The following is a 13,712-nucleotide window of genomic DNA, read 5'->3' on the forward strand; positions in this document are numbered from 1 at the left end:
GAAGACAGTAGAGAGAAAGGATCTCAGCTCAAAAAAATCAAGAAGTAGAATCTGTTTGGGTGAAGTTTACAAATGAACGATAGCAGCAGTGATGAGTTATAAACTTCTTAAGAGTAGATGCAGTTTCAGGCAATCATACATCAAGCAATTAGAGGTACTTTGCTCTCCAGATAAATTGCAAAAACAAAATTTGCAATATTACTATGATGGACAAGTTCATGAGTGTATACAAGATAGTCTTCTTGACTAATATCTCGAGGAACCAATGAGGGAACAAACTATTTTGGATGTAGCCTAATGCAATAAAAATGGTTACAATTAATAAACTTTTGGAAAAAGGACTGCTAGATAGAATGATTATAACATGAGTGAGTGTTACATTGAGTTTTAAAGTGATTTAGTGAAGCCTCAAACTACTTCATTAAATCTAAAGAAAGTATACTATGTAGGTATAAAGTGGGGAGTTGTCTTAGATAAATTGGGAAAATACAGTGTGCTTTGATTCAGTCAGCAGCACACTTGTTTCTAACTGAAGAGAATTTGAGTCCAAGCCCCAATCTAGAATTTTACTGTTAAAGTCAAGGCAGCACTCCAATATAGGAGAAAGTGAGGACTGCAGATGCTGGAGATCAGAGCTGAAAATGTGTTGCTGGAAAAGCGCAGCAGGTCAGGCAGCATCCAAGGAGCAGGAGAATCGACGTTTCGGGCATGAGCACTTCTTCAGAAATGAGGAAAGTGTGCCAAGCAGGCTAAGAGATAAAAGGTAGGGAGAAGGGACTTGGGGGAGGGGCGTTGGAAAGGCGATAGGTGGAAGGAGGTTAAGGTGAGGGTGATAAGGTGAGAGCACTCCAATATAGTAAAAGAGTTCATTCCTTCTTATATTAGAATGTCACATCTATCACATGTGCAAAGACAGTAAAGCTATTGAATGCTTCTGTCAGTCTCCCACTGCAATTTCAGTCAAATCCCCTCTCACTGACCATACAAAGTGCAGTAGGATCAAGAGTGGAAAGCACCAGGTAAATTCTCGATACTAATCATTCACACTTCAGAACCATTTTTTTCAGCAATAAATATTTTCCAACCTTACTGGAAAGTAAAAGAAAAAGAATGAGTATACCCTTATATCTCTTTAAAAGAAAACTGAAATCTTACCCAGATGAATCAGATATTGTATTGTCAACAGGATCATGTTTTCCACAGTTAGAGTCTGGCTGTTGGAGATTCCTAGCTGTTCCAGTTCAACTGAAGTCAGTTGTGGAAACTTGTAACAATTCACAAGTAGAGGACTCACTACAATATCACCAACATTGCCATAAAAATATGGTAAAGTGCCATAACCTGCAAAACACCAAAAATATGTAATGGTTTCCTTAACACCCAATATCAAATCCAATTGTCTAGATTTGGGTAGATCACAAATATATTTGCTCTAGTTCAAGGGCAATCACTTAACTTTTAAATGAAACTCAAACTTTCAGTTGTTAACTGAAATAACTCTATTACAAAGCTTCATGTTTAAGTAAAATACTAAACAAAGCAAGTACAATTAATTTAGCGTTAAATACATTTTATAAATACTGAGATGTTACATCAAAAATCTCAATAGACTATCCCCAATGTTTTCCATTCTACCATAAAAATTCCCATATAATTTCTAAGATCTTGACGGGCTTTCAGTTCTCCTCCTGGGACTAAACTAAAAAGAGTGCCACAGCTCTCATCAAGTCACTTGATTTTTCCCAGTTTCACAGCTCGGTATTTAGATTTCAAGAGGAGTCTGCCAAGGTTTTTCTTGAGCATTATCAGTCAGATTTTATCATTTTAATTCCTTTTAAAACTGTACTTTTCATTCTTAAATGGGCTCCACTTACAATTTCCACTTAATAATTCAAGATCAGAAAAAACCCTTGATTCCTGATGGCCTCTAATTTCTTTGTTCTAGCTGTCTTCAAATATTGCTTGTGGCAGCTTTACCCCCTTCTGCCTGTGTTTGTCAGAAAACATGCACATAAATCCAAACACAAAAGAAACCTCCATGTATAACCTATCTCCATAACAATGCGGCATACTCAAGGTTTCTAACAGAAACATAAGTTAATTATTTTTCACCTTCAGAACAGAAGATATCAGCCCTTTCACTGAACTTACTGTTTCCATCAAGATACCAGAGCGCACCAATTGCATTTGGCTTCTTTGATCTAGAAAATCTACTTGAATAATTTTGAGTGGCACAGTGGTTAGCACTGCTGCCTCACAGCGCCAGAGACCTGGGTTCAATTCCTGTCTCAGGCAACTGTCTGTGTGGAGTTTGCACATTCTCCCTATATCTGCGTGGGTTTCCTCCGGGTGCTCCAGTTTCCTCCCACATTCCAAAAATGTGCAGGTTAGGTGAATTGGCTGTAGTGTTAGGTGAGGGGGTAAATGTAGGGGAACGGGTCTGGGTGGGTTGCTCATTGGAGGGTTGGTGTGGACTTGTTGGGCCGAAGGCGTGTTTCTACATTGTAAGTAATCTAATAATTGAAACCTTTCTCATTTACATTCCAAGTTCAAAGAATTATCCAAGCTCTTTTGAAATAAACTGGTATCTGCAGAACAGTAGTCTTCAGAATCTTTGGTGTGGATATCTTTTACCATCATCCCAACATGTAATATAGCTTTTCCTTACAATACATCTCTCCAAGTCTGTATTAATTGTAACTACTTCGGGGTTGTACATCAGTTTCTCGATCAAATATTTCCGTATGTCCATACTTAAAATCCAGTTCTTAAAACTAGAAATTATATCACAAAAACACATAGATTATATCAAGTTGAAATGTTTTGAATCTTATACATTAAACTCCTGAAGAACTTTTCTGTCATTAAATCAATAGAAGAATAGCCACATTCATGAGGTAAATGGGCTAAGTGCTACTGAGGTGTGACGATCAGACAGTCCCTGCATTAATCCCTATTCCAAGGGAATTATATTTAATTTCAGTCAGCACAGTGGCTAAGTTAGAATGGAAATAAGGTAAGTCAAGGTTGCTGTCCCTGGTTGTGATCAGTAACTTCACTTTGACGCATAGCTATCACTTACAATTAGCAACAACCAAACAAAGTCCAGATATACAAATGCTGAACAGGGCATGGGAGGTATTACAATGAGATTCCATGTTGTAAGAGCTAAACACCATTTTTCACTTGAGCAATTCCAATCCTCCAGAAGACTGACTTTCATCATCATGAGACAAGGTCAACTTTAAGTTCACAAATTTGGTTATTTATAAGTTGTTAAACCATAGTAGACAAAGAAATAAGTGAAATGACACTTCACACATTATAACTTGATCCTGTATCCATTCTTATAACAAATAGATCATATGTCACACAAGCAGGCTAAAAACATGTATTTTTCTTGGCCAAACATGTAAATACATGTAAATCCTACTATCCTTTGAAGAAGAAGGTAGAAAATAATTTCTTAAAATATACATTAAAGTTCTGGAGGTAGGTTTGCTTGCTGAGCTGGAAGGTTTGTGTTTTCAGACAATTCATCACCATACTAGGTAACATCATCAATGAGCCTCCAGATGAAGCACTGGTGGCACGGCCCACTTTCTATTTATGTGTTTAGGTTTCCTTGGGTCGGTGATGTAATTTCCTGTTCTTTTCTCAGGGGGTGGTAAATGGGGTCCAAGTCAATGTGTTTGTTGATAGATTTCAGGTTGGAATGCCATGTTCCTAGGAATTCTTGTGTGTGTCTCTGTTTGGCTTGTCCTAGGATGGATGTGTTGTCCCAGTTGAAGTGGTGTCCTTCCTCCATCTGTATGCAAGGATATCAGTGAGTGTGAGTTATGTCTTTTTGTGGCTAGTTGATGTTCATGAATCCTGCTGGCTAGGTTTCTGCCTGTTTGTCCAATGTAGTGTTTGTTATAGTTCTTGCAAGGTATTTTGTAAATAACAATAGTTTTGTTTGCTGTCTGTATAGGGTCTTCCAAGTTCATTAGCTGCTGTTTTAGTATGTTGGTAGATTTGTGGGCTACCACGATGCCAAGAGGTCTGAGTAGTCTGGCAGTCATTTCTGAGATGTCTTTGATATAGGGGAGACTGGCTAGGGTTTCTGGATGTTTGCTGGAGTTTGTTGCTGAGAAATTAGCGGACTGTGTTCCTTGAGTTCCTGTTCTTTTTGAATACACTGTACAGGTGATTTTTCTTTCCTTTGCATAGTTCCTCTGTGCTGCAGTGTGTGATGGCTTGTTGAAATAATGCTTTAATGCAGCTTTGTAAATGAGTGTTGGGATGATAGCCACCACACAATGAAGCACAGAGGAACTACGCAGAGGAGAGGTAAATCATCTAGACAGCGTATTCAAAAAGAACGGGTACCCAATGAACACAGTCCACCAATTTCTCAGCAACAAACTCCAACAAGCAGACAAAACATGTCCAGAAACCCTAGCCACTCTCCCCTACATCAAAGACATCACGGAAATGACTGCCAGACTACTCAAACCCTTGGCATCATGATAGCCCACAAACCTACCAACATACTAAAACAGCAGCTAATGAACTTGAAAGAACTTCTACAGACAACAAACAAAACTAATGTCATTACAAAATACCTTTCAAGAATTGCGACAAATAGGTAGAAAACTAGCTACCAGGATCGTGAACATCAACTAACCACAAAAAGACATGACCCTGTCTCACTAGTATCCTTACATACAGATGAGGAAGCACACCACTTCGACTGGGACAACAAATCCATCCTAGGACACGCCAAACAGAGACATGCACGAGAATTCTAAGAAGCATGGCATTCCAACCTGAAATCTATCAACAAACACATTGACTTGGACCCCTGAGAAAAAGAACAGGAAATGCATCACCACAGGAAAGGACATCACCAACCCAAGGAAACCTAAACACAAATAGAAAGCGGGCCATGCCACCAGCGCTTCATCTGGAGGCACACTGATGTTACCTAATATGGTGATGAAACATCTGAAAACGAACCTTCCAGTTCAGCGTGCAATTCAAATCTAGAACCTTAACCTTAGCTACAAATTTTCTCAAAACTTGCTAATACATTAAAGTCTAATACCCAAAGAACCAGATCACACGGTGGAATATACTTGTCCTGAAATCAAACACAGAGAAATCAAAGAATCTCTACAGTGTGGAAGCAGGCCATTCGGCCCATTGAGTCCACACCAATCCTCCAAAGAATATCCAGATTGAGCCCCCAACCCTACCCCTGTAACCCTGATATCCCATGGCTAATCCACCTAGTCTGCACATCCTTGGATACTATGGGCAATTTGGCATAACTAATCCACCTAAACTGCACATCTTTGCAATTTTTTTTCAGATAGCAGAGATAAAGTTTGAATTACTGTGGCATAAGTGATGTGTTTGTTTTCATTAAATCAAAAAAAATCAATAACCTTCATTCAGCAAGGTCGTTGTACAGGGAACATGATACTAATAGTTGTACAGTTTTTATTTTGAGTGGTACAATGGATTATAGGACCCTGAGAAAAAGAAATAGTAGCATGAATAGACCATATGACCAAATGAGACTGGTCCAGCATTTGACAGGATAATGGCCGACCATCAATTCCAATTTCCCACCTGTTCATATTTCCCTCAAGATCAAAAGCTGGCTCAGCCTTAAAGGATTCAATGCTGTAGTATCCCCAACCTTATGGGTAGAAAACTTCTCAGATTTAAAACTGTTTGAACAAAATAGTTTCTCATCTCAGTCCTAAATGATAAAAACCTTACCCCAAGACTTTGCTTCAGGTTTAGATTCCTTGACCAACATAAATAATATCTCTGCTTCTATACAATTCCTTCAGAATCTTGTATATCACAATCAGAAATATGATCAGCAGGTAATGCTTCATGATGCTTGTATAAACTTAATAAGTATCCCCTTCATTAAAATACAATGCAGCTCATCTTATTTTAACTTAATTAAAATATTTTAAAACACAAACCTTGACATGAAATTTCTAGTGAGGAATAATTAGCAATGATTTTGTAAATGTTAGATCATGAATTGCATGAAACTTACATACCTATCAGAATAACAGGTCTCACTCCAGAACTGCTCAATAGATTTTCAGGGATGATAACAGTTTCCCCTGCAGGGATTGCTTGCGGCTGCAAAACTCCGGCTACGATTGACTGAGGAACAGGAACAGGGAGCAAAGCATCTATGCAGATAAATAGTAATGAAATAAAACAGTTTTAATGTTGCTGAAAAAGCTCATGTTAAAAAGAATATATCACCAAAGTAAAATGTTTTCTGGAACATGATACCCAATTGAAAATGTTTACAAGCCATGATAGCATGTGGTACTATCAAAGTATACTAATAGGCTCTAGGTCACACATATTGTCTACAACCAAGACTCCTTCTCAGAGGTCAATGCTTGTCTCAATTTGCCACTGTGTTGCACAATTAGAAACATACACATCATTAAAGCATAGTGCTTTTAGGGGAGTAAAGTGAAAAATGTCATGTACATGTGTCCTTCTGAGGTATCAGTGATTGGACCAGTGTGGCAGCTGACAGTGTATACCAGGCGGGGTAAATCTGCTCAAAGACATCTTGAAATAGTGAACAAGGCTGGCTCTATCGCAAGTTCAATAGTTTAACATGGAACTACATCTTAGTGTTGTCTGGTTGCCCACATTTCACAGTGTTAAAGTTACAATTGATCCATCATGTCTTTAAACTCACAACCTCAGTCAGGCTGGGTCAGACAGCAAGGTATGCTGGGTGAACAAGACTGGAAGGATGTTTGGTTATGGGCAACAGAATTTTAGATAAGCTATTTAGAGTGGAAGTTGGAACATTGGACAAGTGGACATTTCGATTCATCGAGCACTGTAATAAATCAAAGACAGTGGAAGGATTGAGAGAAGTGGCAGTGAGGTGAGTATCATCAGTGTATCTGATGAACCTGATGGTGTGCTTTCAGATGATGTCACAAGGGACATATAGGTTGAAAGGATACATTAATTATGGGATAAGGGGCATTTTCAAGATGGCAACCTGCAACTAGTGGAGAATCGCAGAGATCATTGCTGGGGCCATAATTATTTACAACATATATTAATGACTCAGATGAGGAAATTGAATATACTATTGCCAAATTTGTGAATGGCACAAATAGATGGGAATGCAAGTGGTGGGGATGGCATGAAGAGTCCGCAGAGAAATACAGACAGGTTAAGCAAGTGGACAAAAACTTAGCAGGTGCAATATAATGTGGGAAATGTGAAGCTATGCACATTGACAGGAAGAATAGAAGAGCTGAGTATTATTAAAATGGAGAAAGTCTGCAGAAAGCTGAAGAACAGAGAGATTTGGGAATCTTCATCCACATACCACAAAAAAAAGCCAGCATTCAAGTTTAGAGAGTAATAGGGAAAGCAAATGAAATGTTGGCCTTTAGTTCAGAAGGAATGGCAGATAAAAGTAGGGTGTTTTGCCAAAACCATACAAAGACTAGTCAGTCTATAGATGGAATACCGTGAACATATTTGGATCCCTTTTCTGAGGAAAGATATACTGGCATTGCAGGCTGATACAGTATGGACAGACTGGCTTATGTGGAAAGGTTGAGTAGGTTGGATCTGTAGTGATTGGAATATAAAAGATTGAAGCAAGCTAATTGAAAAATACAAGATTCTTAGGGACAGAGTAGATGTGGAAAGGTTGGTTTCTTCATGGATGAGTCTAGGACTATTGGGCATAACTTTAGAATAATGGGTCACACATTAAAGAGATGTGGAAGAATTTATTCTCTTTTACTAAAGAAGGCTGATGAGGTTGGATTGTTAAATATATTCAAAGCTGAGATAGACAGATCTTTAACCAGAACAAGAGTAATACGGAAGAGGCAAGAAAGTGGAGTTGAGACCAGCAATGATCTCATTGAATGATGGAGCAGAGTCAATGGGATGAATGGCCTACTTTTGCTCCTGTGGCTTATCTACATGGTTATGCAAGAAGCAGCAATGGAAGAGGTCATTAGTTAAGCTGATGGGTTTTCATGCATATCTTACCAGATCTTGTCACTGGCTGCACAGCTGGAACAGGGGCTACTGCAGGTGCAGATATGGGGGACCCAGGTGACCAGCCACGATGACGTTTCTTAGGTGGCCCAGAGCTTGTCATAATGACTGTAAATAATGAAAGAAAGGACTTTTATCTTTTTTAAGGAATAAACAAATATTTAACTTACAGTACACATATTACTTTTAGACGTACTGTGATGAAGTTGAAAACAGTGATAAAATGAATCAATACAGCTAGTCCGACTGTTCAGAAAACCTAAGCAAATTCACAGGGAGGAAGAATGGGGAATAAATGCATAAGGCAAACATATCTGTGTCCCTGTTGGTATGGATGTTATGAATCAGCGTTTGACATAGTGCAGTTAATTTGTAGGCTCTTGACAGGGACCAGCAAGGCCATTTGAAAAGCAAACCAAAGGGGTTATTTCTGGAGGGATAAAACTGAAAAGGTGAGAAAACTCTATTTGCCGTTGGTTAGACTGCACCTAGTGTTCTGCATGCAGTTCTGGTTGTCATGTTACAAAAAGGGTACCAAGGCGTTGGAGAAGATGCAGAGAAAGTTTATGAGAATAGTATGAAAAATGATTGTCTATACATATCAGGAAATGATCAATAGGCTAAGACTCTTTAAAAAAAAAGAGCCTGAAGGGTGACTTAATAAAGATCTTCAAGATGACAAAAGGTTTCAATGATTTCATGCAGAGGGACTGTTTACTCTTGTGGACATCAATATAACTGGAGGCCATCAATATAAAGTAATCACCAAAAATTTCCATAAATGTAGAAGGTTCTTTACCAAAAGAATGTTAAGAATGTCACCACAGAAAGTGGCTGAAGTAAAGAAAATAAGAAGGAAATAGACAACTACAAAGATAAATAAATGAGAGAACATGGGAGGAAGTTCAAACAGAGGATAATTACCAATATGGATGGCTGGAACAAATGGCAAGTTATCGTGTCATATACTTGACATGATCATAATTATGTACTACAGGGGGAAGAACCACACACTCTTGCTAGGGATTCATAAACTGTCCTATTTCTTTATGGAAGTAATGGGCAGCCCTGGCCCTTCTAAACCATAGTGGTCATTGGTTTGGAAGATGCAGTCTCAGGAACCTTGGTAAATTTCTGTAGTGCACCTTACAGATGGTACACACTGCTGCTACTAGTGTTAGTGGTGGAGGGAGTGAAGGTTTATGGATGTGGTGCTAATCAAAGGGGTTGCTTTGCCCTGGACGGTATCAAACTTCTTGAGTGTTGTTGGAGCTAAACCCATCTAGGCAAGTGAGGAGTATTCCATCACACTCACGACTTCTCCCTAGATAGGGGACAGGCTTTTGGGAATCAGGAGGTGAGTTACTCGGTGCAGGATTTCTAGCCTCTGACCTGCTCTTTTAGTTTTTGTGGTTAGACCTGTTCAGGTTCTGGTCAGTGATAATTCTCAGGATGTTGATGGTGGGGCATTCAGTAATGCCTATGACCCTGAAAGTCAAGGGGTAACGGCAAGTTTCTCTCTTGTTGCAGATGGTCATTGCCTGGCACTTGTGTGCCGTAAATGTTATTTACCATTTGTCAGTCTAAGCATGGATACTGTCCAGGTCCTGTTGTATTTAGACATTTACTGCTTCAGTATCACGAATGGTGCTGAATGTTGTGCAATCATTTGCAAACATCCGCACTTCTGACCCCATAATAGAGGGAAGGTAATTGTTCAAGCAACTGAAGATGATGCGGCCAAGGTTTCCTGGAGGAACTCCTACAGAGATGTCCTGGAGCTGTGATAACAACCTGTTATCACAACCAATTCCCTTTGTATTAGATTTGACTCAAAACAGTGAGGGCTTTCTTCCTGGATCCCTTGCTTGATGGTAATGCTTGAGTGGGAGATATACTGGGCCATGAAGTTGCAGATTGCATTGGAGTAGAACTCTGCTGCTGCTTTTGGCCCATAATGCTTCATACATGCCCAATCATGATTTGCTAGATCTGGTCAAGTCTATCCTATTTCGCACACTGATAATTCCACGCAACATGATGGAGTGCATGCTCAATGTGAAGAAAGTGAGGACTGCACATGCTGGAGATCAAAGTTCAGAGTGTGGTGTTAGAAAAACACAGCAAGTCAGATAGCATCTGAGGAGCAGGAGATTTGATGTTTCTGGCATAAGCTTGTGGGATGGGGGTGCTAAGAGATAAATGGAAGAAGAGTGGGATTGGGGAGGGAAGGTAGCTGAGAATGCGATAGGTAGATGAAGGTGGGGGAGAAGATGGTAGGTTGGAGAGGAGGCTGGAATGCATAGATAGGAAAAGTCAGGAGGGCTGTGCCGAGTTGGAGACTTGGGACTGGGATAATTTGTGGGGGAGGAGAAATGAGGACACCGATGAAATCCACATTGGTTGTGGCTGCAGGGTCCCAAGGTGGCATATGAGGCATCCTTCCTCCAGGCGACCTGCATGACCTTGGCAGAGTGGGAGGGGGAGATGAAGTGTTCAGCCACAGGGCAGTGGGGTTGGTTTGTGTGGGTGTCCCAGAGGTGTTCTCTGAAGCGATCCGCAAGTTGGCGTCCTGTCTCCCCAATATAGAGGAGACCACATTGGGTGCAACAAACACATAGATGACATTGGTGGAGGTACAGGTAAATTTCTGTCGGATGTGGAAGAATCCTTTGGGGCCTTGGACGGAGGTGAGGGGGAGGAGTGGGCGCAGGTTTGCACTTCCTGCGGTTGGTGGTGAAGGTGCGGGGAATGGTGTGTAGGCTGGTGGGAGGACGTGGATCTAACGAGGGAGTTGTGAAGGGAATGGTCTCTGCGACATGCTCAATGTGACAGCATTTTGTTCAGACACTGTGCAGTGGTCACTCCTACCACTACCAATAGTTGTGATCGGACATACCCAGGGATGGTGACAGTGCTGTCTGGAATACTACTTGTAAGACATGATTGTGTGCGTATGTCTATGTGTAATCATGTCAGATTGTGGCTTGACTTGTCCATGACTTAGCTCTTCCATTTTGGCAGTAGCCCCCACGTTAGTAAAGAGGACTTTGCATCTTTGACCAGGTTGTGTTTGCTCTTGTCAGCTTTAGTGCCTAAGGCTAATGTCAAATGGTCATTCTGGTTTCCTTCCTTATTTCCTTTCTTGTGCGTGATACAACTGTTTGACTTGCTAAGACAGATCAGAGCAGAGTTAACCACTGTCATGAGATTTGGAGTCACATGCAGGCCTAACCAAGTAGGTATGGGCAGATATCCCTTCTCAAAGGACATTAGTGAACAAGGTGGGCTTTTATGACAAGGGTTTTATTAGACTTTTAATTCCAGATTTCTTGTTTGTTCTCACTGGATTTGAATTCAAAAGTGAGATTTGAACCTGGGCCCTTGGAACATTAACTGGATCTCTTGATTATTAGTCTACTGACAATAGCCACTAGGTCATCACCTCCCTGTGATGAATTACTTCACATTGAAAATATTCCATCTTACAATTATAAATTTCCTTTGAAATATTGGAAGTGTCAGATTGTATCCCTGATTTGAGAGCACACTTAACTATACGACAGTGAAGGATGTAATTGAAGCTGAATGACTATATCACTAGTGGTTTGAATATGATCACATACATCCACAATGCACATGAAACTTACTTTGCAAAAAAAAAGTTATTATTGATTTAATGGTTTAGCTCAAGCACAAAGTCTTTGATCTATTATTATAAAAGCAAAAGCAAAAGGATTACAAAATGCTCTTACTGTTATCTCCTGAGGTCAAGCCAGGACTTGATGAAGTTGAAAGGGTTTGAAGCCGAGGTGAAGAAGCACTGAACAGATTGGATTTTCCACCATTGCTGTTACTATTGGTATTACCATTAATTCGCACAGCTCCAAGTGACTGGCCATTTGTACAGGCAGCTACATAAGACATAAATCAGGACTTATGAAAGAAAAGTTGATATTAAATATTTTAAAGAAGGTTGTACCAAATTAATCTCTAATTAATATTAATAAATATTTAAATTACCACACCATTCAACCAAGTTTTTCTTAATATCATCGATATGCTAACCTGATGTTAAACTGGGGTTTTTCCTTTGTTCTGTTTTACTATCATCAATATTTAATTTTGTATTTTTTTCTGGACATGCCTGCTAAAATAATTTATGTGCCAGCTTTGGTGGGTGGCACCTAATGAGGAAAGTAATTTTGGAACCTCAGTATTATGAAGGATATGAAAATGTTACACAAATCTCACTCATAATTAAATTTTATTTCTGTGAAATGAAAAGTAAATTCCCAGTTTGCTAAAATTCTTTAAGTTAATATTCCCTAAGTAACATTTGTGCCAGACAACTGTTAGGCAATGACTATCTCCAAAACAGGAGAGAATCTAACCCTTGACATTCAATGGAATTTACCATCATTGAATACTATGTAAATGCATTGGCTAGGAATTCTGAGGTGAGTCACTTGAATGGATAAATAGTTGAGCTGGAAAAAGCACAGCAGATCAGGCAACATCAGAGGAGAAGGGGAGTCAACATTTCAGGCCAGAACCTTCCATCAGGACTCTCTCAGTGAAAGTGAGTCCTTTGCTGAGGACTGACTGTTCATCGTCAGTGAGTGGGAGGTCTGGTGGGGCTGGGGCTGGGGCTTAGTGTTGAGCAGAAGTTGGGAGTGGGGATGGAGTTTGTCCCTGGGATGGGTATGTGCATGGGAACGATCCCAATGGAAGGTTCCGATCTGAAACGTCGACTCCCCTTCTCCTCGGATGTTGCCTTACCGGCTGTGTTTTTTCCAGCTCAACTCTTTATCCACTCTGACCCTCCAGCACCTACAGTTCTCACTATCTCTGAGATGAGTAAGTTACCTCCTGAGATGCTCTCTGAAATCTGTACACCATCTACATAGCAAAATCAGGACAGTGATAAAATACTTGCCACTTGAGTGGACTAGATGAGTGCAGTTTGAACTGAAAAAGCTTGACAATATACAGAACACAGCATTATATTTGATTGGCAGTTCAACCACTACCTTCAACATTCACTCCCTTCACCACCAACACAGAGTGATAGCAATGTGAACCATCTATAAGATACATTGCAGTAACACACCAAAGCTCTTCTACATCACATTCCAACCTCTCAACCCCTATTAGCTCTAAGTACAAGTGTAATAGATTTATAGGAACAACACCATCTCTAAGTTCCCCTCCAAGTCACACCCAATCATGACTTGGAACAATATTGCCATTCCCTCACTGTCACTAGGTCAAAATCCTGGATCTCCCTTCCAAACAGCACAGTGGATGTCTCCATCTCTTGAAATGGTTCAAGGAAACTGTTCACCACCAAGTACATGGTTAAATCCTAAGATATTTAGAATTCTAGCAACTTACACCTTAAAAAGAGGGCATTTAGCACATTATGCTTGTTGAGCAATTTTGGGCCCCATCTCTCAAGAATGGTGTATGGCCCTGGAATGAATCCAGAGGGGTTTCAAGAGAATGATCCCAGGAATGAAAGGCTTAACATTTGAGGAACGTTTGAGGACTCAGGATCTAAACCTGATGGATGGGGTGGAGGGAGATTTAATTGAAACTTACATAATACTGAAAGGCTTGGATAGAGTGGATGT

At 40.0% G+C, this 13,712-nt stretch overlaps 1 protein-coding gene across 7 annotated transcripts in view; it reads right to left on the reverse strand.

The window, feature by feature from the left end:
- Positions 1–13,712, reverse strand: part of greb1l (GREB1 like retinoic acid receptor coactivator) — a 348,236-nt gene that overhangs the window by 97,350 nt on the left and 237,174 nt on the right. For all 7 annotated transcript variants that reach the window (XM_072570405.1, XM_072570400.1, XM_072570404.1 and 4 more), the window contains 4 exons: positions 11,832–11,990; positions 8,068–8,184; positions 6,069–6,206; positions 1,156–1,341 (listed from right to left, as the gene is read on the reverse strand). In XM_072570405.1, coding sequence (XP_072426506.1) covers positions 1,156–1,341; positions 6,069–6,206; positions 8,068–8,184; positions 11,832–11,990 — 600 coding nt within the window. The remainder of the gene's footprint in view (positions 1–1,155; positions 1,342–6,068; positions 6,207–8,067; positions 8,185–11,831; positions 11,991–13,712) is intronic.

This window comes from Chiloscyllium punctatum, chromosome 5 (genome assembly GCF_047496795.1).
Source record: "Chiloscyllium punctatum isolate Juve2018m chromosome 5, sChiPun1.3, whole genome shotgun sequence".
Classification (NCBI taxonomy): Eukaryota; Metazoa; Chordata; class Chondrichthyes; order Orectolobiformes; family Hemiscylliidae; genus Chiloscyllium; species Chiloscyllium punctatum.